This window comes from Enhydra lutris, unplaced genomic scaffold (assembly GCF_002288905.1).
Source record: "Enhydra lutris kenyoni isolate GAN:26980312 unplaced genomic scaffold, ASM228890v2 scaffoldscaffold20, whole genome shotgun sequence".
NCBI classification, from domain to species: Eukaryota; Metazoa; Chordata; class Mammalia; order Carnivora; family Mustelidae; genus Enhydra; species Enhydra lutris.
In genome coordinates, this window is record NW_019154104.1 from 24115562 (window position 1) to 24140356 (window position 24795).

Genomic DNA, 24795 nt, shown 5'->3' on the forward strand with positions numbered 1-24795 from the left:
TCAGAGTTTTGAATGGCTGATCTTTTGTTCTGATTGTGGCATGGAGGAAGTATTATGGTACACATTTTGAATTATATTGAAAATATTTAGGAAAAGTAGCTAATGAAAATGGGAAAATCCAGATCTTAAGTTGTATTTAGTCATTTTCTCGGTAGAGACATTTTATTTATTCTATTTATTTTTTAAAAAGATTTATTTATTTTAGAGAGAGAGTGCATGTAGCCATGGGGGTGGGAAGAGGGAGGAGGGGCAGAGGGAGAGGGAGAGAGTCTCAAGCAGACTCCTTGCCAGGTGTGGAGCCAGATGCGGGGCTTGATCAGATGACCGAGGTCACGACCTGATCCTAAATCACAAATTGGACACTTCATTGACTGCACCACCCAGGTGCCCCAAGATGTTTTATTTAATAAAGTTAGCTTTTCAGTAGCTCAAAAACAAAAAACCAAAAAACAAAACCAAAAACAAACCAAAACTTCATTAGTCTTATGAAATCATAGCTATCTTTTTTGGTATTCTGTTGACTTAAATTTATATTAATAGCAGTTCTACAACATGGATAATGAAATTTAACTAATATTCCTAATAACCACTCTCCGGTGACTTCTAAAGAATCACCAAATAAAGATTGAATTGCGGCCATCACAGTTTTAGTTTTGTATTCATTTATTGCTTCCTAAATTCCCTCCAAATTAGTTTGCCTGATTTAAACAAAAATCTTTGATTTTTTTCGAACATTCTTTTCGCTGATATTTAATATTTATTGATTATTAATATATAATATTACATATTTGTGTAATACATAATAATACTTTTTGTTATTTATCTGTGGCTGTGTACAAAGTATTTTTCTTATTTGTACCTGAATGAGCAACATGGATAACAGCCTACCTGTCCTCAGGGAACTTACCCACTATTTAGGGTCAGGGAGGTTATAGACTAATGCGGACTATGTTTGCTGATAGTGAATTTTGTATATTTTGCGTTGGCTTTCTGATTGGTTATAAGTTCATAATTTTTTATTAATTTATGTGTTTAAAATACTGTAATTAAAATACTGGGATCATGTTCTTGAGTTTCATTTTTAGCCATACGCATCATGGTTCTGGTCGCTATGATTTAGGGATATAGCATGTTATTTCTACAAGATGCCCACATTTCTATGCAGGCATTATGAATTTCTTTTTACTGGTTACGATAGTAAATTGAGAAAATGTTTCTTTTGGCTTTGCATGTGATTCAAAAGTGAATCAGTTTTTCATAGCTATTTTTCCCAGAATCATGCTGTATTTTCAATGGCATTAAGTGTCCCCCATCCAGGTTTAATTTCACATTCAATTTCAATGATAGCAGCTGACCTAAGCTTCTTGGCATGACTACTGGAAGTGCCAGTTAAATGATAGTAGAAGGGAACAAGTGGCTAGGCCCCCTTGACTAAGAAATTATTGTAGGTAAGTGAATTCAATTTAAAGCTAAAAATACCGAGCCTGCTATACAGTCTGCAGAGCAGGCTAAATCTGGTTCACGGACAGTCTACTGAGCATCCATAGTTTCTTAAAGCAAGAATAAAAGATGAAGGTTGGCCTTTAGAGGTTTCAAAATTATTTTGAAAAAATCCTTTTGTTAATGAGTTCATAATAAAGTCAAGTATAACTCCTGAAAAATCTTGATTTCATGGGAATGTGTAAAGAATATTATACATTCATATATATAGCATATTTATACAAAGAATCAAATGTATTTGCTGAAACTATATAACTGAGTTATAGAAGATAAGATTTTAATCAGCTTTTAAGGTAATTAAAGTTAATCCATAATATAGAAGGTTAACTAAATAAATGAATATAAAGAAAATGTATATTGATGAATATGTACTAAGAAAGCCTTTATTTATGCTGACAGTTTTCATTCCTTTCTTCAGTCAACAAACAGCCATTTATTTAGGATTCTCATTTATCCTGTTTTGTCCTAAAAAAGATACCAAAAGAGTAGAAGACATCCCAGATTAGAGTCTATGTCAGGGCGGCCTAAAGACTATGGAAAACAATTAAAGAACAATCATAGGAGAATATTTAATTGTGTGATTCTGACTTTGTGTAAAAATAGTGAAGAATTAAGTATATTTGAAAGACTTTGTGAGAGTAATAATAATGACTTATAGAAGGTTTAATATATATTATGGGCAGCTAAACATTTAAGCAACTCCATTTCAAATTGTAAAACTTATATTTCATGCAAATCATTTTTTAAAAAAATATTTTATCTATTTGACAGAGAGCAAGAGAGAGAATACAAGCATGGGGCGGGCGGGGTTGGGAGAGGGAGAAACAGGCTTCCTGCTGAGCAGGGAGCCCTATGCAGGGCTGGATTCTAGGGCCCTGGGATCATGACCTGAACTGATGGCAGATGCTTAATGACTGAGCCACCCAGGTGCCCCTGTGTAAATCATTTTTAAATCACGATATTCAGATATTGTTCAGATTTACTGGTACTCATAGTTAGCACCTTCTTCAGTTCTGCCTTGCTTCTGTGAATGGTTACATTTAAGTGATAAAACTGTGACAAAAATCACACTTAGCCACTTTATTCTCTTTTGCTATGACCATGAGTCCTTAGTTGATTTTATAAAAGAAAAAGAGCAGTCCCGTATCCCAAAGTGAGCATTTAGTAATAATGGCATTCTCATTCATTTGTGAATGTTGACTGAGTCCAGGCACTGTTGTAAGCAGTTGGAAGATAGAGGTGAACAAAACAGAACTTGCCCTCAAAGAGCGTCCTGTTCAGAGTGGGGGAAACAGACATAAAACACTTAAGTGACTTGAAGAACAGCATAAAGGGACAGGCTTATCTGCTGTGCATTGGGAAATCAAAGAAAGCCTCTTTCCAAGCTGAAAACCAAAGGCATAGGAGGAAGCAGCCATTTGAAGAGTCAGGAAGGAATGGTCCAGGCAGACGAGGTAGCAGAGAGCCCTAGGTTGGAACTGGAAGACACTTGTGGTTGGAATGCAGTGGGCATGGGCAGGGTGTGACTCGAAAAGAAGTTAGAGAGATCCTCAGTGACAGAGCACGCAGGAGGCGTTCTTTCTTAGGACAGTGGAAACCCTTTGAGCAGAGCGGTGGCTTATTCCCTTTACGTTTTACGATGCTGATCATTTTGATAATTGTGTGGCGAGTGGCTTGGAGCGGGAGAATTAGGAAGATACAGCACTTGTCCTTGTGATATATGAGGATGGCTTGGATTAGGCCAGCTGGCTGGGACAGAGGGGAGTAGTGGCTATCTTAGAGATACAGTTACTGAGGCGAAATGAACACAACTTTCTATGAATTGGTTGTGGGAGGTGAGAGATACCTTCTGGATTTCTGGGTTGAGCATCTGTATGGTTCTGCTGGTTCTGAGTGTCTTGGCTGGTTGCTTATTAAATCCATGGGAACAGTAGTTTGCATACTTACTAATCTGTGGATGATTTACTTTTAGAAAATTTAAAGATACAAACAACCGATATTCTGTGTGTAAGAAACTAATCATTCCTGAGATAGTTGGCACATTCACCAGAGGAGGATAAGCAGCTTTTAGAACTCACCTTTAGCTTATTTTCACCTTAAAGAGCATCAGACACAGTGATGAGGAAGCGCTTATAAAATTTCACCGGTGATATTTTTTATTGTTGTTGTAATTACATTTGCATTTCATCCTTAAAATAATATATTAATTGAACACCTTTTTTTTTTTAAAGATTTTATTTATGTATTTGATAGAGAGATAGAGAGCACAAGTAGGCAGAGCAACAGGGAGTGGGAGAGGGAGAAGCAGGCTCTCTGCTGAGCAGGGAGCCCAATGCAGGGCTTAATCCCAGAACCTTGCAATCATGACCTGAGCCAAAGGCAGACGCTTAACCGGCTGAGCCACCCAGGTGTTCCTGAACAATGGCTTTTAATACGGGTTGCTATTTTCACTGTTTTAGAGGTAAAAGAATTTAAAATTAAAAATGGCAGAAACAGGGCGCCTGGGTGGCTCAGCCGGTTAAAGCCTCTGCCTTCGGCTCAGGTCATGATCCCAGGGTCCTGGGATCGAGCCCCACGTCGGGCTCTCTGCTTACCAGGGAGCCTGCTTCCTCCTCTCTCTCTGCCTGCCTCTCTGCCTACTTGTGATCTCTATCTGTCAAACAAATAAATAAGATCTTTAAAAAAAATGGCAGAAACAGAGTCAGGACTAGAATTGAGCTAATCCATAGTATTTCTGCAATTTATTTTGTAAATTGTATCTGAAGTGTACAATGAATGATAATGCTACCAGGTCACTCATCTCAAGGTTAAGTTTAAATAAGAATCCAGGAAGGAAGTATTTTGACCTCCAACTTAAATTTCCTAGATTGGAGAACGTTTAAATATAGTTGTTATAATGTATTCATGTTCTACGAGTTAATCATAGAGAGGCTTTTGTAAAGAAATTTTTTTCCTGTGGTCTTTATTAAAATAGTCTGAATTCTTTTCCACAGTATAATAATTTGGAATCTTAGATGTTAGATTTCAATATTTGACTTGAACTTCTGGTTACTTAGAAGTAAAAGAATTTGACTTTCAAGATAAATTTCTAAATACTATGGTCTTTTATAAAATTTGAAGTGGTAGTGATATAATCATACCATGTAACATCTGTGATTCCTTTTAAAAAAAAAAAAGATTTTATTTATCTATTTGACAGACATTGAGAGAGGGAATATAAGCAGAGGGAGTGGGAGAGGGAGAAACAGGTTTCCTGCTGAGCAGGGAGCCCCATGCTGGGCTCTATCCCAGGACCCTGGGATCATGACCTGAGACGAGGGCAGACGCTAAACGACTGAGCCACCCAGGTGCTCTAGTGACTCCTTTTATAATGAATTGTGAAAAATGTCTCTGCCTGTTGAGTTATTGAATTCTTTTAATTGTTTTTCAACTTATTTTGGGAACCCCAAATCTATGGTATAAAATTATATATTAGAAAATGTGCCATGTCAGGAACAGATAAAAATAAATACAGCTAACATTTTTTGAGGTCTTACTATGTGTCAGGAACTATACTCTGTGGAACACTTTGTGCATTTTTATTTTTTGAATGCTCATAGCAGTTCTATAAGGGTCAGTCGAGAGAGGAAGAAAAAACTTAGTTGAATAACTTGCCGGAGGTCACAAAGCTAGCAAGTGGCATAATCAGGTTTGAACAGTAAGTCTGGCTTCCAAGTCTTCCCTCTTAACTATTACGCAACCTCCTCATTAGCTGATCATGACTGCAGCAGATATATAATGTGTAATTTTACTTCTCAAGCCTTAGCCATCTCTCGTCTGGTTACACAGCAGCTTCCTTGCTGGACCTGTCCTTTCTACAGGTCCAGCAAGATCCAGCAAGGACCTGTATTTATATTTAAATAAAATGTTATTTATTTAAATAATAAATATTATTATTATAATATTATTATTACAATAAATTATGAATAAATAAATTTTATTTATTTATGTAGGACAATATATAATTTTTGACAAAATTGTGTATAGAGTGTACAACATAACAATTTAATATATTTATACATTGTGAAATGATTATTGCAATCAAGTTAATTAATACATCCATCATCTCACATAGTTATCTTTTTTCCTTCAGAGAGATCTTTTAAAATCATCAATAATATCTTCTTGCATGAAAAGTAAGTGGTGTGGCAAGCAGAATACAGCCTCCCAAAGAGATCAGGGGCCTATAAATATTCCCTTAATTAGGAAAAGAATTTTTGCAGATGTAGTGAAGGGTTTGGAGATAGGAAGATTATCCTGGATTGTCTGGGTAGGTCCTAATGTCATCACATGCATCCTTACAAGAGGAAAGCAGCAGTAGATGTGACACAGGGGAGGAGAAGGCCATGTGAAGAGGAGGCAGAGAGGGCAGTGATGTGGCCACAAGCCAAAGAATGCCCACAACCACTAGAAGCTGGAAGAGGCAAGGAATGGATTCTACCCTAGGGCCTCCCGAAGGAACATGGCTTTGCCAACGTTTTGAATTTTGATTTTGGCTAAAAAATACTAATTTAAGACTTATGGTCTTCAGAACCATGAAAAAAATACATTTCTGTTGTTTTGAGCCACTCAGTTTATTGTAATTTATTATAGCAGCCACAAGAAACTAATAAAAGTAACTTCCCATTTCAGGTAGAATAAAACTCCTTATTATGTCCTTAAAGGACTTTGTCCAGCTTTCTAAACTCATCCCCTACCATTCTCTTCTCTTTCTTCCCTAATGGTCGTATCCTTAATGGTCTGATTTATCCCAGTCTTCCCAGAACCTAAAACAGTGCTTGGCAAACAATAGGCACTCAACAATGATTTAAAAATGAGCATTGTTTGAACTTAATATTCTAAGACGGTAAGCATCTGTCTGAAAGTCCAATGACACATTGGCCTGATCCACTGATGGCATTCTTGGATGAAAAGTAAAAACAGATATCAGTACAGTGATATGATGGTGACTTACAGTCCCAGAGAGACCTTTTTTGGGAAGTAGGAGAAAGATGCATAATAAGGAAAGAATGACAGAGACATAATCAAGATGAAATTTAGTCATTTGAGATTAGCAGATGTGGTCTACCAATCTGATTCAGAAAAAATTTGTTCATTTTACTTTTATTAATTTTACATGGCATTATTTTCATTAATGGAAATAATAGAAAAATATCATAAGTTTCTGCCAATGTGATTATTTGAGTATTTTGTATCTACTGAATGTAGGTAGATTTTTTTTTTAAAGATTTCATTTTCAGATTTTTGAGGAAAACCTTTACTGTGTAAATATAGATAAATATAAATAAAAAACTTAGCTTTACTTACTATTAAATTCTTATTTCAAGTGGCACAGAGGTGTGGATAACCAATAATAACATAAGGAACACATTCTGTGGGTTAGGTACTGTACTTACTGCTTTATCACGCCCTTTTAAACATCTCGTCACAATTCTACCTGATGTATTTATTCTCATTTCATAATTGATAAGATCCAGGCTTAAAAAATTCATTGTTTGACTATGAATATTTTGTTGGGAGTTTTCTAAGAAGCATGAAATTACATAATTTACTTGAAGAATATACGAAGGAGAGAATGAAATACTAAAAGGGTGGCAAAGACCCCAGAAAAATGTGTGTTAACCAAATCAGAAGAGACCCCAAATTGTGGGGGGGAAAAAGGGGATAAAAAGAAGTTCAAAAAAAAAAATTAAAAAAAAAAAAGAAAAAAAGAAAAGTTCACCAAGAAAAAGAGAAATAGTTTTAACTAAAAGCATTTTTTTAAAGATTTTATTTATTCATATGAGAGAGAGAGAGAGATCACAAGTAGGTAGAGAGGCAGGCAGAGGGAGGGGGGAAGCAGGTTCCCTGCTGAGCAGAGAGCCTGATGCGGGTCCTCCATCCAAGGACCCTGAGACCGTGACCTGAGCCAATGGCAGCGGCTTAACCCACTGAGCCACCCAGGTGCTCTTAACTAAAAGTATTAAAGAGCATAAACAGATGATACAAATTGATTTTTTCTTTGATTTGCAGCTTAAAAGTAAAAGTACTTGTCTTCCTCACGGAAGGTGATGTTTTCTGAGATAAGTTAAAAGTTACATCCTGAGAAAAGCAAAAGGATTTTGTGGAAGCAACACATTTATACATAATAAACAGAACATGGTGTTCCAGACACCCTACCAGTCCTAAAAAGTGCACAGTGTAGAAGTGTCTTGACAGGCTAAACATTTAGTGATACTCTAATGTAAAGGAAGAAAATGAAATAATGCCTCTAATGTAAGCTAATGGAAAACAACCGTTAGGGTTAGAATTGACCTTACTAGGAGGTTTTTTTGGGCTAGGAAGCATAAAATTATATAACATTTTTTTTCTAGTTCACTTAAAAAAAAAAGAAAGAAAAAGGAAGAGAGAGGCAGTATTAACTAAAGGAGTTAGGGAATATGAACAGACGATACAAAGCACTCTTTCTTCTGGGGTTTATGGTTCAAAAATAAAAGTACATTGACCCACACTCATTTTGAAAATAATGTTTATGTTGTTTTTTTTATCTGTTTGTGCTTAAGGATAAAATAGATTAATATCATTCATTATTTTACAGTAATTAAATTCAGTGGAAACACTCACTGAGTGTATCGTTTTCTGGGCATATATAAAATGTTATATTAGCTAATATTCCTAATAAACCTAAAAATATTGCCTTTCAGTAAATTCTGTTGGAGACATGAGTTTCTTAGTTATTCATTTGTTATTTTTATATTGCTTACCATAAAAATGAACTAGAACTTTTAAAATTCTTAATTAGGAAATCCTTCATTTCTATGATAGTGGGACCACTGTTACTACTTGAATATTGTTTCTATTTAAGGCATTTGAGTAATATTTAGGATCGTTTATAGATATTTTTATTTACAATCCTTGCAAAAGTATAAAACCTAGAAAATATTTGCAGATTATACTGTAATACGGATCTGTAATGTTTGATTAAAACTTTATGGATTAACTAACCTTTCAGCAGTGGTGAACTAAATATCCTAGAAATTTCTCAAATTAGAATATCTAGAAGCTCTAGATAAAATACAGCAAGCATTCTTTTAAATGTTTAGTTAAGCTTATTAGGGAGGAAGGACTATTCAGGCCTCAAAAACAAAGCAGTCGGTTCCACTTCTACCTAAGGTGTGGAAATGTGCAAGAAAACATTACTCCTGTCCTAATAATAATGAAAAAATAGGAGAGTGCATCAAATGGCCTTGAGACAATGTCAGGTGATCTAATATATGTGCAACTGGAGTCAGGTGATCTAATATATGTGCAATTGGAGAATGAGGAAAGAGAGAACAGAGAAGAACTATTTGAAGAAGTAATGGCCAAGGCTTTTCTGAAGTTAATGAACAAGAACAACCCAAAGATCCAAAAGCCCAGAGGATCTGAAGCTGATACACACACACACACACACACACACACACACACACACACCTCTAGGTATATCATGATCAAACTGCTGAATATAAAAAGAAAAGAGAGACAATCTTGGGAGCAGCCAGAGATGAAAGAAACATTACAAACAGAGGCATAAATGTGAGAATAAAGCAGACTTCTGGTCAGAAATAATGCAGATTAGAGGGCAGTGGAATGTTAGAAGTACTAAAATCAAGAAAAAAATGTTAACAAGAAATCTGTACCCAGTGATACCCAAATGAGACATAGACATTAAACCAAAACCAAAAAGCTATAGATGCATATCCTTCATGAGCTTACATGAAACATCTGAAAAACAGCAAATCAAATTCAACAACATAAAAAAGGATAATATATCATGACCAGTTGGAGTTTATCTCAGGAATTTAGAGTTGGTTCAAAATTAAAAAATGAGTCGATGTGAGTTTTTTTATCAACAAACTAAAAAGAAAAAAAAATACACCACCATTCAATCATCTCCGTAGATTTAAGAAAAGCATTTGATAAAAATCTGTCATTCCGGAAAAAGAAAACAAAACAAACCCAGCAAACTAGGAATAGAGAGGGGCTTTCTCTGAAAAATGTATAGGCAAGGGTGAAAAGACTGAATTCACTTAAGGGTTAAAGACTGTGAATTCTTTCCCTTAAGATTGGGAATAAGCCAAGAGTGTCTACTCTTACCGCCTTGTTCAGTGTTACACTGGACATATGTAGTATGGCAACAGAATTAATAAAAGGCACTCACATTGCAGAGAAAAAAGTAATAATGGCCTTTAAAAAAGTAACATTATCTATGATGGAATCTACAAAAGAAAAACAATCGAACTAAATAAGTATAGAAAGGTTGGAGGATACCAGATCAATATACAAATCAATTGTATTTCTACACAAGCAGCAAACAACTGGACACTGAAGTTTTTCTAAACTACCACAGTTGCATTAAAGTACATAATACCTGAAGATCAATTGGATAAATGATATGTAAGACCTGTATACAGAAAACTGTAGAACATTGCTGAGAGAAAAATATAAGGACTAAGTGAATCGAAACACCATGTTCATGGATCAGAAGACTCCATATTGTTAAGATGTCCGTTCTTCCCATATCAATCTATATATTTAATGTAAGATAATAGAAATTCCAACAGGTTATGTTTTGTTTTAATTTATTTGTTTTTGGTGGGAAATGACAAGCCAATACTAAGATGCATATGAAAATTCACAAGACCAAAAATAGCCAAAGCAGCTTTGAAAAAGAGAAGCAAAGTTGGAGGACTTTTTGCTGTCTGATTTTGAGATACAATATAGATCTACAGCAGTTAAGACCATGTGATAATTATATAAAGATAAATCAGTGTGACACATACGGAGGAAAAATAAATCCCATGTACACATTGCCAGTGGATTTCAGTACAGGTGCAAAGGCAGTTCAGTGTAGAGAGTCTTTTCAACAAATGGTACTAGGTTAATTGGGGAAAAAGTCCATACCTCACACCATGTACAAAAATTTAACTCAAAATAGACTGTAAACCTAAATCTTAAACACTAAAATTGCAAAAAACTTCTAGAAGAAAACAAAATCTTTGTGACCTTGGGTCAGTCAGAGGTTTTTTACATCTGACACTAAATGCGTGATCCCTAGAAGAAAATTGATGTTTGACCTCATGAAAATTTTAAGCTTCTGCTCTTCAGAAGACACTGTTAACAGAATGAAAAGAGAAAACCTAGAATGGGAGAAAATACTCATGGATCCCATATCTGATGAAAGACATGTGTTCAGAATACATAAACAACTCTCCAAATTCAATAAAAATGAGGGAAAACCCTGATATTAAAAAAAAATGGGCAAAAAAGTTTGAACATATACTTCACTAAAGAAGATTTATGGATGGCCAGTATGCATAAGAAAAGGTGCTCCATCTCATTAGATACATGCAGATAAAGCTATACACTTTTTAGAATATTTGCACTGAAAAACCCTGACCCTTATCTTTTTAGACATTTTCTAATATGCTTCTGCCTAATCATCTCTCTGCTCTTCTTCTGTGACTTGAATTTCGCATTCATGGTATCTTCTATGTCTTTTACCTTCTTTTCCATTCTTTTCTCTTTGTGACTCAGTCTGATTGATTTATCCTGACCCATGGTTTAATTCATCAATTCATTTGTGTCTAATCTGATTTTGATTATTATACTTTTCAGGTCTAGAATTTCTAATTAGCTCTTTAAAAAATCTGCCTCATCTTCTTGAACCACATATGTGTTAGATATCTAACACCAATACCCAGAGCGCTTTTTGGTGCATTTCTGTTTTCTGCTTCTGCTGGTTCTCATTCATGTAATGTTATCTCTTCATGTGTCTGCATATTCTTGATTGTGTGTTTGATCTTGTATTTGATAAATTGTTTATAGAAATAGATTGAGCCCTAGGGTGGTACCTTCCTCTAGAAAGGAATATGTTTTCTTCTGGGAGATACTTACCTGCACTAACAATACAGTCTCAGTTAATCCAGTGACAGATAGTGGATGGTTTACAGCTGGGCTGCTCATCCTACAAATGCCAATCTGCTTCAGGATCATTCTTATCCATTCCCAGGGCTCTTATTGAGGCCTCCACAAGACTCAAAAAAGTCACTTAAGCTCTTAGCCTCTCAGGAGCCTTTTCTCAAATTAGCAAGTGACCCTAGAGGAAAACAGGCCCCAAATTACATGCTTATCTTCCTGGAACGCCATTGTCTCTTAGATCTTGGGTGGGTAATTATTCCAGTGATGGGTAATATAGTATGGGTAATTTTTTTAGTTTTGCATGGGGAGCCTTGTTAGTTTCCATATACCTTTATGCAGATGAATTTTGTATTTTGTCCAGTTTTTTTACTAATTATCATCATTAGGAGAGGTGATTAGAATGATCTAGTCTGCCATTATAAAGTTCCCTTTACTTTTCTTCTTCTTGGTTGAATCTTGAAGTGATATTAACTAAAATGTTTCTGTTCATGTACCTGTATATACCCTTCCACCACGACCTGCCATCACCTTTACCCCCGCTCAAAAAAAATTGTTTTCCAGTGATGTGTTAGGAATAATCTTGCACTTTAAATATTCGCCAAAACATTTGTGATCGATCTCTTTTTTTAAACTTTGAGTTCTTCAATCCCTTTATTATGTTGGGATGAAATTATGTTAAGAGTAGCAGATCTCCACTTTTAGTCTCATCTACAATCTCATCTACGCCCAGGTCTTTATATATTATCTATATACGTTGCATCTATTCTTTTTTTTTTTTGACCGTTGCATCTAATCTATATAAATTCTCCTATTTACAGCACCCTGTCAGAGCAACAGATCTGTATATGCAATTTTCTGTTCCCAATCTCTACTTGGATGCCTGAGAGGCCTCTCAGAGTTAACAAATCCAAAACTCAGCTCCCGCCACTTCCCCTCACCACCTGGGGTTCCTCCAGTGTCCCCTGTCCTAATGTGTAACATTATTATCCCCCTGGTTTTCAAGGTGGAATTTTGGGAGTCGTCCTTGATACCATCTCTTCTTTTACTACTCGCTTCTGCAGTCCTGTTATGTTAGGTCTTCGGTATTCTGTTGAATCCACCCACCTCTCCAACCACACCAGCTCTGCCCTCGTCCAAATATGGGGATTTCCTCGGATGAGGGTGATTGCTTCCCAAGTGATCCCTGCCTATCACTTCCCTCCCATTCCACCATACCTTACTACTTTCTGACTCATTCTCAAAAGTCAGCATGCTATTTTGAAGCATTTAAGACTAAAAGTATTCTCTTGCTGAATGCATCTGAGGCCCTGCGTGATTGGGGCTCCTTCTACTTTACCCTCCTCAGCTCCTCCTCTCACTCTGCTCTAGGGACACTGATCTTTCAGTTTCTGAATCTGCCATGCTCCTTCTTACTTCTTAGTGCTTGCTTGCTTATTCTTCTTGCTTGTCTACCTCTCTTTACCCCAACTTTTGTCTAATTATCTCTTTCTTTTCTTACAAGTCAGTTGTCACTTCTCAATGATCCCCTTTCAGAAGAGATCAGGTCACCTGTTAGATGTTCTTATACCATCCGTGCTCCTTATCCTCAGCTCTTGTCACAGTTGTAACTACGGTGTTAACAGGCACACTGTTAGCCCTGCTCATTTCTGAGTCTCCAGCACCTGGCACAGTGCCTCGAATGTCACTAAATATTTGTTGAATGTTTGTGAATATATAGAAACAAGTGGAGTCCTTCAAAGGTAGGGGCACAATGTTTGACTTTTCTCCAATTTCCCAGAATACTTTGTATGATGCTTAATAAATAGCTGTGAATGAAATTAAAATCATATTGTTAATCAGATTTAGATCTTCATTGGGCTACTTTAAGAAGAATATTAGAAGGGACTAGATTAGGATAGACCGACAAGAGTGAAAGCCCTATTTCCACTTGCTCATGGACATTTGCCACTTTCCAGTGCTGCTTCCCGCATCCAAGAAAACAACTTATAATTTTTCAAAATATATTTGACTAATTAAATATGGGTACAGTGGATCATTTGATATGGTTACTGACAGTACTATACCTAGCAAATAGATATTTCTTTGATAAGCACATCTTTTCTTTGCAGTGTTATATAGTTTTTTTTTTTTTAAGATCATATTTATTTGAGAGAGAGAGAGAGAGAGAGAGAGAGAACACACAAGTGGTGGGGAAGGGCAGAGGGTGGGAGACATAGACTCCTTGCTGAGCAGGGAGCCAACGTGGGGCTTAGTCCCAGGGCCCTGGGATCATGACCCGAGCTGAAAGCTGATGCTTAACTGACTGAGCCACCTGGGGCCCCCGATATAGCTCTTTATTTACATTCTAGGCCTAACTTGTAAGATTACATGATTCTAATTATTATATGTAAAAATGACTTTTTTGGGCAGAGTAGCCCAATTAGAACTTCAATTTTAAAACCACTGTCATGAAATGTTTTTCTTTGTTTGGTGTTGTCATGATTTTGCGGGGAAGGATATGTGGTCACATATCAGTAACGATATGAGAATTACTATTGGCATTGGTATTTCCTTTACGGAAAGAGATCTTTGGGATATTGTTACGTGTACCTCCTCATGAACCTTGCTAATCACTGAAACACAGATTTAAAGAAGGGAAAAACATATCCCTCTTAGTCCTGTTCCTGTCTCCACTTTATTTTCCCATTTTCCCTCTCAGAGTCTGACTTTGGGGCTCTCAACTAGTTCTCCCCCCACTTTATTTTAGAGTACAGCATGGCAGCCAGTGATAGGGGGAAAAAAAAAGGTAGAGTGAATTGTTAAAGGTACCCAAGTTGGCATGTTCCAATTATTCATATTTAACTCGGTTTTAAAGTCATAAATATTATCATTTGCTAGTGAAAAGAGTTGTTTACCATTATTGTTAGTCATAAAAGTTCTCACAACTGTGACCCTCAAAACCTAGGTATTTTACATGTCCCAAGTCTTCAATGTTTTGTATTTAGATTCCTATTATTTAATTTCAAAACAATCAATGATATTCTCTCTAAAAAATATACAAAGATACTTTATAATGTTAGGCCTCCTTTACCTTTAGCCAGCACCATTTGTGGTACATATATTTACCAGTTTAAATCAGTAAGTTTAGTCTCCAAATGTGTGAATCCAAAATATTTGTTCTTTTGGAATACGCCAGTGATTTATTTAATGTTTCTCGATGTTGTGCCTTGTAAGGAGGAATATCTTCCTGATGTATACAGTGTGGGTTTGCTGGAGACAGAGCAGTTGCCCTCTAGGCAAGGACTGTATTCTGCGGTTTTACAAAACGCTCTCTCGTACTAGTCATGCTAACTACAGAATGAATTTAAACAGCGAAGTGTCTAGGACATTCTCCTTCCTCGAGTGGGAATAGTTTTTAAAATTTGGAGATGTACCATGTACTCATTTACCAAATGTCTCATTTCATTTTTGAGGACTTCAGGTTGGAATGCCAGCCAGACGGTATTCTGTAAGAGGAGCCTGACTGGCACTAAGGCATGCACTTAAGCAATAGAGGAATTTCCTTTTCAGTGTCTTCCAAGGTCCATGAGGATGCACACTTATTTACCCAGAGTATGGATCTCACTATGTTTGTCCAGAGGGTGTGACTCTGTGGAGGAGAACACTTACTGGTAAGTGTCAAACTCTTATTGTATTATATTTCAGAAAAACATGTTTAGAAATGAACTGATTTTTAGCAGTGATAAAATCTCTTAGTTTGTGCTGGTTTCTTAACAGTGGACAGTCCCTGATGTTGAAGTCAGCACAACAAGAGAAAAACCCAAATCCTGATAAGACTTGAGGATTTTTCGAAAATTAAATGCAGACTAGTTGGGGCAAATGTTCCTGCGGGAGTCAAGACTAAATAATGCAGTAAGAAGATATGAAGTTGGAGAGCTTCTCATGTTCTTTTGCATAAAGTTTGCCTATGTACAAAACCCAAGACTAATGGCTTTCAGAGGGGCAGAATTACATCTCTTGGAACTTAAAACTGCAGACTCCTGTGACCCGGAATGTACACTCTGGCCCTCATGATATAGTTTAATATTTCCCTGCACGATACTTTGTGTTTCTAAATAAAAGCTGTGTGTTCTGAAACCTGTAAGTGATGTATACTGGCCACATCAAATCTTTTAAATTAAGAGTGTTTTTCAAGTCCAGAATGATTACTGTGGAACAGATGTTTGGTTTAGAAACAGTAAAACCGGGAGACATGGGAGGGCTGACTTCAGAGACCAGTTGCTGCTTTACGCTGCTTTTGCTTCATGCCCATCGCTCCTTTTCTTTTTCTTTCAGCCAAGAACTCTTAAGATATGTAATTGGCTATTGGTTGAAAAACCTTGTAAAGTGACGTTTGTGTGTGTGTGATACCAAAGTCTGAATGTGCAGTAGGTTTCCTGGGAATTAACCATTCCGCTTCAACATTTGCCACGGGAAAGCCGCTGCCAGATCTCCTGCACGATCGCGTGAAGGCTTGGGATTGATTTTAGCCAGGCCTTAGTAAGTGACGAACGCAAGTGCAGAATCCATGAGGAAGAATTTCAGAGCTTAACTTTGGCATCAGGCAGACAAGGGTTAAGTCTTCAGAGTTGCCAGTCACTAGCTCACAGAAGATGGACCATCCCGAGTCTGGTTCTTCTGCTTTGAAATGACATGTTATGTCCCGGAACAATCACTGGCCATGCGCCCACCATAGGAATCAAGACGTCTGAGTTCTTGTTGTGCATCCTAGCTGCAGACGTGCTGGGGGAGAAGGTGGCAGGAATGTCTCCTTATTGACGTGATAGAGAGAGGATGGAGAATGCATTTGTGTGTGATCCTTTTTTGCTTTGCCTTTGTCTCATTCTCCCAATCCCTAATCTTTAGGACTCGCCTCAAAATCTCTTGAAGCCACCTATTAGGAGATGTGGAAAATGTTTGTGAAGGGAGAGAACGTCAAGAGCAGGAAGTTTAGGTCAAAGGGTAAGAGCTACTCAGTCATCTGGCAGTTTCTTCCTGAATGGCTGCTGCGTGCCAGGAGGTGGGCGCAGCTAATGAGCACAGCAGCCAGAAACTCTTGCCGTCCTGAAGCTGATGTTTCGGGGTGCAAGACTGGCCATAAGCACGTGAGCATGTTGGGAGAGTAGAGATAATGCATCCATGGTATAACGGAGGTGGTGAGAGCGTGAGTGGGGGAGGGGCTTTCAGTATAAATTCGGGTCACTGGGGAGGAGCTTCTTGGAAAGGCAATACTTGAATAGAGGCTTGGGAGAGATCAGGGAGCCCATCATGTGGAAATCTGGGAAAAGTGGAAAGTGGGAACAGATCTGGGAAGTCATTGCAAGGACTGACTTTTCTGAGAGTGCCAGAAAGCCCCTGGAGAGTGTTGAGCTGAAAAGTGCTATGATCCAAATTATTTTTTATAAGAATCTCTCTGGCTAATGTGTAGAGACTAGACTGCAAAGGGGCAATGATGGCAGCAGGGACTAGTTAACAGGTTACTGGGATAATTCAGGCTGGAGGTGACGGTGGCTTGGATCAGGGTGGTGGCCGTGGAGGTAGCAAGTGGGCAGATTCCGGACCAGGGTTGGTCAGCCATCTGTGGCGCGTGAGGGACTGAGAGGAGCCGAGGACTGACCTCAGAGTTTTGGCCAAAAGGGCAGGGCTATCATTCACTGCTGACCAAGGAGAAGACTGGAGGAGGAGCGGGTTTTGGGAAGAGATCAGTTCAGGTGTGGACAAGATGAGATTCCTCTTAGATAACCAGACGCAGAGGAGACCGGTGGATGGCCAGTGGTCATTATTTAAATGCCCAGTTTACACGAGTTGCTAAGTCATAAAAACTTGGCTTATAGGACTTAAATCTCTGAGAAGATGGTACTACAATTCAACTATAATTCACATTTTATAGATTAGGAAGTAATATAGAGAGATTAATTTTCTTTTTTTTTTTTTAAGATTTTATTCATTTATTTGACAGACAGAGATCACAAGTAGGCAGAGAGGCAGGCAGAGAGAAAGAGGAGGGGAAGCAGGCTCCCTGCAGAGCAGAGAGCCCAATGTGGGGCTCGATCCCAGGACCCTGGGATCATGACCTTGGCTGAAGGCAGAGGCTTTAACCCACTGAGCCACCCAGGCGCCCCGAGAGATTAATTTTCTTAAGGTCACAGATATGAAACTTTGTTTTATGGCTGCCAGTTCTACATTGTTCTACCAACTTTATTATGTTAGTTATAAAATAGGCGTTCAAGGGCAATTCCCATAATTGACATAACTGATTAAGCAAAGTAGAACTTTTAACTAACTTTACATTTTACACACACACACACACACACACACACACACACGCATACACTTTCTCTTCTAGAGAAGTAATATCTTTGATGAGGTTTATATGAAAGATTTTTTTTTGATGTGTTGAAAACTAATAGGTTTTTAACTTTGAATATATGATAATTTTTAAAAAATGTTGAATGGAGGTGGTTATGAATTCAGTTAATTTTTAGAAGCATTCTTATATTTAAAAAATTACTTTTAAAAACAGTTTACTGCATGGTCATTTATGTACTCATCAGTGTTTTTAAGGGGGAAAATATATTTGTATAACCTTAAGTGTATTCCTTTTTTATAGTAAATGCATAATGTTTATTTTCTGAAGCAGAAATACAAGTAATGAAGACACGTGTGATTGACCTTTGACATTATTGTTCTAAGTATGATGGCAAACTGTACAAGACAAAGAGCAAAATTAGACATTGAGAGCTATCAAAAATCCCTATTCTATTATTCAGAGGTTTATCTATATTTATAGTTTTCATTTAAAAAGACAATGGAATCTTATCTTATTTTGTAAATGCCTAAGACATTTAAACTTTTTTGTGGTGTAATGAGTTAAACAATAAGGAGCAGATTAATAGAGTTTTCTTAAAGTAATAAGAGGAAGCACATACCCTTATAGGTCATATACAGTTATTTTGTGGAATGTGACTATGTTTAGTTTCTCTGACCTTGGATTTTAAAACTTCGAGTTTCTGATCTCTCATCTCCGTAAACTCTTTGTGATTACGCAGGAAGTCCTGCATGGTGCAGGAGTGGAAATGCAGTTAACAGCTGCAGTGTCGTTCCTGACCATTCTACAGGAAGAATCGGTGTCAATTCATACGTACGCCCACGCCTTCCTCCAAGTCATTCTGCTACACCTGGAGCACAGGGATGCAGGTCAGCAGCCCGGCGGGCTTCATTCTGTACCTGTTTATCGTGCCTTGGATGCAGCCCATGATGGTTTTCAAATCTTGTTAGCCTGATGAGGATAACTGAATGAGGCCATGGTGGTCATTAGTGTGACTAAAACCAGCCATGGCTCTTTCCTTCCAAAGCCCATGAAATTCAGTGTCCTTGAAAGCTGAAGACTCATTAATTCATCTTATGAGCTATACTTTTTTCTTAGAATTTTTGAATTTTACAGTATTTATGCAATAGTATTATTGTACAGCGAAAAATACACATTTTAGCTGAAAGATATTCCTCCCCATATTATTTTTAAAGATATAGATGTTTTCTAGATGTTGGTGAGGCAAAAAAAAAAAAAATAGAGGAACTTCTTCAAATAGTAATAAAAATTATCATCCCATTTTATCATTAAGTATTGTTTAACTTAATGGCTGAGTTGAAACTAAATTTGTAAGACATTTAATGGGTGTGTTTTTTCTGTGTCAATCAGGTGTCAGCAATGCATGGCTGGAAACTCTTCTGTCTGTGATAGAAGTATTGCCCAAAGATACCCTAAGACATGAGGTAATACTTTCTTTCTTTTTTATTTATTTATTTTTTTGGTAAATACTATTAAGTAAGCCACTCTAAGATTTTTTGTTTTTGTTTTTGATAAAAAGTCTCATTTAAAAAGAAAAATAAGGTTATTTCCCACTCTGAAAGCAATACAGGTTCATTATGGAAAATATGAGTAATACAGAAAACAGTAGGAAGAAAAAGCATGGTTCTGGACTTAACCAAAATCTGAAAAATCATTTCAGATTTTTTCCCTATACATGTGTTTTGTTGGACATATTAGTAATCGTGGTGAATTTGTATGTGGTTGGTTATTTTTCACTTAGCATTATTTTCCTATGTTATTTTAAACTCACTGGTAGTAGATACAAAATATTTTACTTGTTAAACATTTAAACCTACTTTCAGCATTTTATTATTAAAATAAAGTATTAGCAAGCATCTGTGTAGAACTTTTTAAGTTTTTCAGATAATTTTCTTAACTCTACCTTCCAAAAAAGTGGACTTAGGGGGTCAGAGGACATTCATATTCTTAAGACTCTTACTAGCAATATGTGGAAATGCCTGTTTCCCTGGATCTTACTCAGCAATAGTGTTCCAATTTTATTTGTTTATTTATTTCTAAGGATTTTTTATTTATTCATTTGAGAGAGAGTGAGAGCATGAGCAAGGGGGAGGGTAAGAGGATTACTTGGACAAATTAAAGAGCGGGGGCCAGAATCATGGTTTTTTTTTTGTTTGTTGGGTTTTTTTTTTTTAAAGATTTTATTTATTTATTTGACAGACAGAGATCACAAGTAGGCAGACAGGCAGGCAGAGAGAGAGAGGCGGAAGCAGGCTCCCTGCGGAGCAGAAAGCCTGATGTGGGGCTCGATCCTAGGACCCTGAGATCATGACCTGAGCCGAAGGCAGAGGCTTTTACCCACTGAACCCCCAGGCACCCCAGAATTATGGTTTTGACCTTCATAGTTCTTTACAGTCTTTCATCGTGTTGTGTTGTTGGGTGTCCAGCATGTACATAATACAATTTCAGAATTGCATTCAAATGACAGAATTACTTAATAGGATGTATTTGAAGCTATATTGTTTTGCATCCCTTTAAGATAAATATAAAAATTTTATATGGAATAAAAATAAATTTCAGATATGTGGTAATTTTCTTTTTTTCTTTTGAAAATGTACATTTCACAATGATACTTTATATGCATACGGAGCACTGCAGAATTCACCTTAAGCTTTAATTCAGTTTTTATGTGCCTGATTGGTTTTTAATTATATAATTTTTCATCAACTTTACCTTAGTAAGCCGGAAGGCAAACAAGATGATTCAGGTTGTGAGCACCTCACATTATAATTCAGGTTCCTTAAAAACACTTAAGACCCTAAAATATTTCTTGAGAAAAATAGCTGACATAAGTGGCAAGAATATATAAAACTTTGTGAATTTGTTCTCTGAATTTTTTCTCTTTAGATTTTGAACCCACTTGTTTCCAAGGCACAACTTTCCCAAACAGTCCAGTCTCGTTTAGTTAGTTGTAAAATTTTAGGAAAATTGACCAACAAATTTGATGCCCATACGTGAGTATTTGTATATAATTTTTGTTTACTTTATTCAATTAAATTGATTTAAAATGTATGATGGTCATATGATTAATAATTATATTAGACAAATCATTTCATACTCATATAAGCTTAGTTCTAACTTATAGAATTCTTAAAAGTGTACTTATTCAGATGCATTTCTTCTGCTCTCATGGCATTTCAAAATCAATATGGTTAACTTTTTTTCTATTCCTCATCTTAATCTTCTCTTTCACACACTTAATGTAATTTTGAACATAAAATGGTATTATTCTGTAGACTTCAAAAATTGTCAAACCTGACCTAAAGATAGACTTTCTGGTTTCTTCCATTATTGTTACGAATTCATTATTTAGAATTTGAAAAATTTGAGGTTTTATGGAGAATCTTAATAGTTTATATGTTACTCTCTGCCCAGATGATAAATCCCAAGTGGAAAGAATGAAATGTTGTGTAATTATGATGCAAGAGGAAAATATAAAATTGAAGAATATTTTGGTCGATGGTTGTTAGACCATTCCATTTCCTTGTAGCCTTTCATTTTAGCTAAGATGTTTAACTGTCAATCCAAAATTAACCATTACTTTAGAAAGAGCCAGGCATATATATAATTTACAAATCACAAAAGATAACATCCAAATGTAATATGATATGTAAAATATAAAGCTTTCTATTAAAGCATATTTGTTTTTATTAAGTTAAGCTAAGATTTTGACAATAATTGTTTGAAAATTTTAATTATTCTAAAACACCCACTTGCATGTTCCTCTCCTTCCCTTCTAAGCATTAAAAGAGAAATACTTCCTCTGGTAAAATCACTGTGTCAAGATGTAGAATATGAAGTTCGGTCTTGTATGTGTCGGCAATTAGAAAACATAGCTCAGGGCATTGGGTAAGTACACTTTTAATAACTTATTTCATATTCTTCTGATTTGTCAAATATTCATATCCTATTCCTGTATTCCATGAAAACATGTTGTTGAAAGGCTAAACTTTATATGATCTTTAAAAATGATTGTAACAAGTACCTCCTGATGTGTCTGGATTAAGAGAGATTAAAGTGAAGATGCTTAGCATTTATTTCATGCTAATTTCTCTCTTACCTTCAGTTGCTTGTTAGCTTCCCAGATTTAGGAAGGGAAAATGTCCTGATACAAACCATGCTTGGTCTATTGCAATAGCATTTCTTTGGGCTAGCAGCGTATTATTGGGTCATCTCAGATGGGATTACTCAGTTGAAGTCTTTGTTTCCTGTACACTCTGCACTTGCACTGTCTGCTTTGTTGCTCTTTTTGCGTTTTGGAAGTGTGAAGCTTAGGAAAGAGACCAATAGGCCAGGTAGTCTCTTCTCCATAAAAAATGATTTCATGTCAATATATATTAAAGGAAGTTTTATCTAAGAATCATCTTGGGAAATAGTTTTTTTTTTTTTTTGAAGATCCTAAATTGATACAAAAAACATTGGACCACTCATTTTTAATAGAAGTTGCACTGTTTTCATCTGGTTCTTTGTTTCACAAGCAGGGACAATCAGGTTATTGCCATTTGCACAACTGTTAATAAAAAAAACAATTGGGGACCAGTAGTTAAGGCTTCAGGATGCCCTCAGAATGTCACACAGATTCAGGTCCTCTGTCCTCTCCACCTTGCTGAGTTGGATTTAAGTGTTGTGTGGGAAGCTTAACATTTCAACAGAGGAATCATTTCTCTAATTTTGATTTCAGAACCAACTTCTTTCTGATAGATCTTTCAAAGCTAGGCTGACTCTGGATCATTGGGGACCATGAATAATTCAGTCTTGCCCAGTTCTGTGTTCCTTAACCAGGATCAGAACCTATCAGGAGAATATACCACTGTCTTGTTGTATTTCATTTTTTGTCATCTGACATTTTGCCACTGTTAAAAACACCCTGGTCAGTTGGGTGCCTGGGTGACTTAGATAAGTGTCCGACTCTTGATTTTGCCTCTGGTCATGATCTCAGAGTGCTGAGATTGAGCCCTGCCTTGGGCTCCATGCTCAGTGGAGAGACTGCTTGGAGTTCTTTCTCTCCCTCCACCCCTCCTCCAGCTTGCTCACTCTCCTTCTAAAATAAATAAGATCTTTAAAAACACCCCCCCCCCCAAAAAAGAAACAAAAAAACCCATCCGGGTCAAGTAAGTTCCAATTAGTCTTCTGAAAATTAATACTGGATTATTGCTTAAGGATTAATTTACAAAAGTAAAATTAGACTCTACCTAGCTTGTTAACTTAGAATTCATGTAATAAACTAATTTGCCTGATTAAATGCATATTCATTTCAATTTGAATTCTCACATACTATTAGAACATAATCATAGGACTTCCATGGTGTGATGGCTGAACCCTGCTAATATCTGATTCATATTCTTTATTTTCGCTTTGATAAGTACATGAAACTAAAGAAAGGTACACTGTCTTTTCTTTTGGCATTGGAAATCAGGACTATTGATAGGATCTGATAACCACCAACAGGAAATTCCTACACTCAAGGCTAGAAGAATCTCTGAGATGGGTGAAAGGAGGTGGGAACAGACATTTCAGAGATTGCTACTGATTGAAGAGAGAGGCTGCCCACCGCTGCACTGGGAGTTGTGTTCTAAGGCATTTGGGGATGAGAAGTGCTGGGAAGAGGCCCAAGCACGGTGCAGATGTGGGTTTGTAATCTCCTATTTGCTGCTTCTGGCAAGAGAACAATTACTGACCACTTTATTTTATTTTTAAGATTTTATTTATTTATTTATTTGACAGAGAGAGAGAGAGAGAGAGAGAGAGCACAAATAAGCAGAGAGGCAGGCAGAGAGAGAAGGGGAAGCAGGCTCCCTGCTGAGCAGAGAGCCAGATACGGGGCTCGATCCCAGGACTCTGGGATCATGACCTAAGCTGAAGTCAGAGGCTTTAACCCACTGAGCCACCCAGGCACCCTGACCACTTTAGTTTAATCAGAAATGAGCACCAGAAATTGTATCCACTAATAAGGTAATCAGGAGGCAAAATTAAGAGATTCTTGTCAAGCTAGCATATCCATATGAAATAAAGACTACAGAACACTAGAAAGCTAACTGTGGATTGTGCACCAGCTTAGGGTCAAAGAGGACAGTTCTTAGAATAATCAGATGAATAACAAATAGTATAATGAAGAGGTAATGCACATTTGTTTGTAGGAGAACAACTGTATGGAATACAGGGATGACTAAAGAGAAAAATAAGAAACAAATATGGGACCCACAAAAATATCCTTCAGTGTTAGAGGGGAAGAACATACACAGCCCTCAGACTGGAAAGGAGGAACACACTTTTGAAGACGTTGCTCAAACTTCTAATTCTGATGATATGGCAAATGAGATAACTTAGAAATGCTGCGTATGAACATCTGACAAAATTTAGTATCCACTCATGATAAAAACTTTCAGGAAGCTGGGGTAAAATGCGCTTCCCTAATCTGATACAGAGCAGATATGAAAAACCTACAGTTAACATCATAGTTAATGGCAGGTATTGAATGCTTTTCCCTTAAGGTAAGAACTAGTCCGGGGTAGTTTTCATCACTTCTGTCTCACACTGTTCCGGAGGTTCCAGCTATTGCAATAAGGCAAGAAAACAAAACCCTAAAAGGTCTGAGGATCTGAAAGGGAGAAGTGAAATGATTTCTACTCGTAGATGACATCACCATTTACATAGAAAATCCTCAGTAATTTATACAACAATTATTAGCACTAACAAATGGATTTAAGGGTATTTCAGGATACATACAAAAAAATAGATCAGTGGGACAGAAGAGAGGCCAGAAATGGACCCACGTATACATGGCCAGTTGACTTTAGCAGAGTGCCAAAGCAGTTCAAGGAAGAAAATCTTTTCAAAATACAGTATTGGGATAATAATATTCATGAGAGAAAACAGTGAACATTGATTCTCACCTCACACCCTACATAAAG

At 36.8% G+C, this 24795-nt stretch overlaps 1 protein-coding gene across 2 annotated transcripts in view; it reads left to right on the plus strand.

Moving 5' to 3' along the window:
- LOC111148645 (protein phosphatase 4 regulatory subunit 4) overlaps positions 1 to 24795 on the plus strand; it is a 100556-nt gene that overhangs the window by 35712 nt on the left and 40049 nt on the right. Inside the window, exons 4-7 of one of the 2 annotated variants that reach the window (XM_022505396.1) lie at positions 18546 to 18693; positions 19196 to 19269; positions 20732 to 20838; positions 21626 to 21733. In XM_022505396.1, the coding sequence (XP_022361104.1) occupies positions 18546 to 18693; positions 19196 to 19269; positions 20732 to 20838; positions 21626 to 21733 (437 nt within the window). Of the gene's footprint in view, positions 1 to 15027; positions 15129 to 15234; positions 15299 to 18545; positions 18694 to 19195; positions 19270 to 20731; positions 20839 to 21625; positions 21734 to 24795 lie in introns of those variants that run through there. The other variant, XM_022505397.1, reaches the window with a different exon arrangement.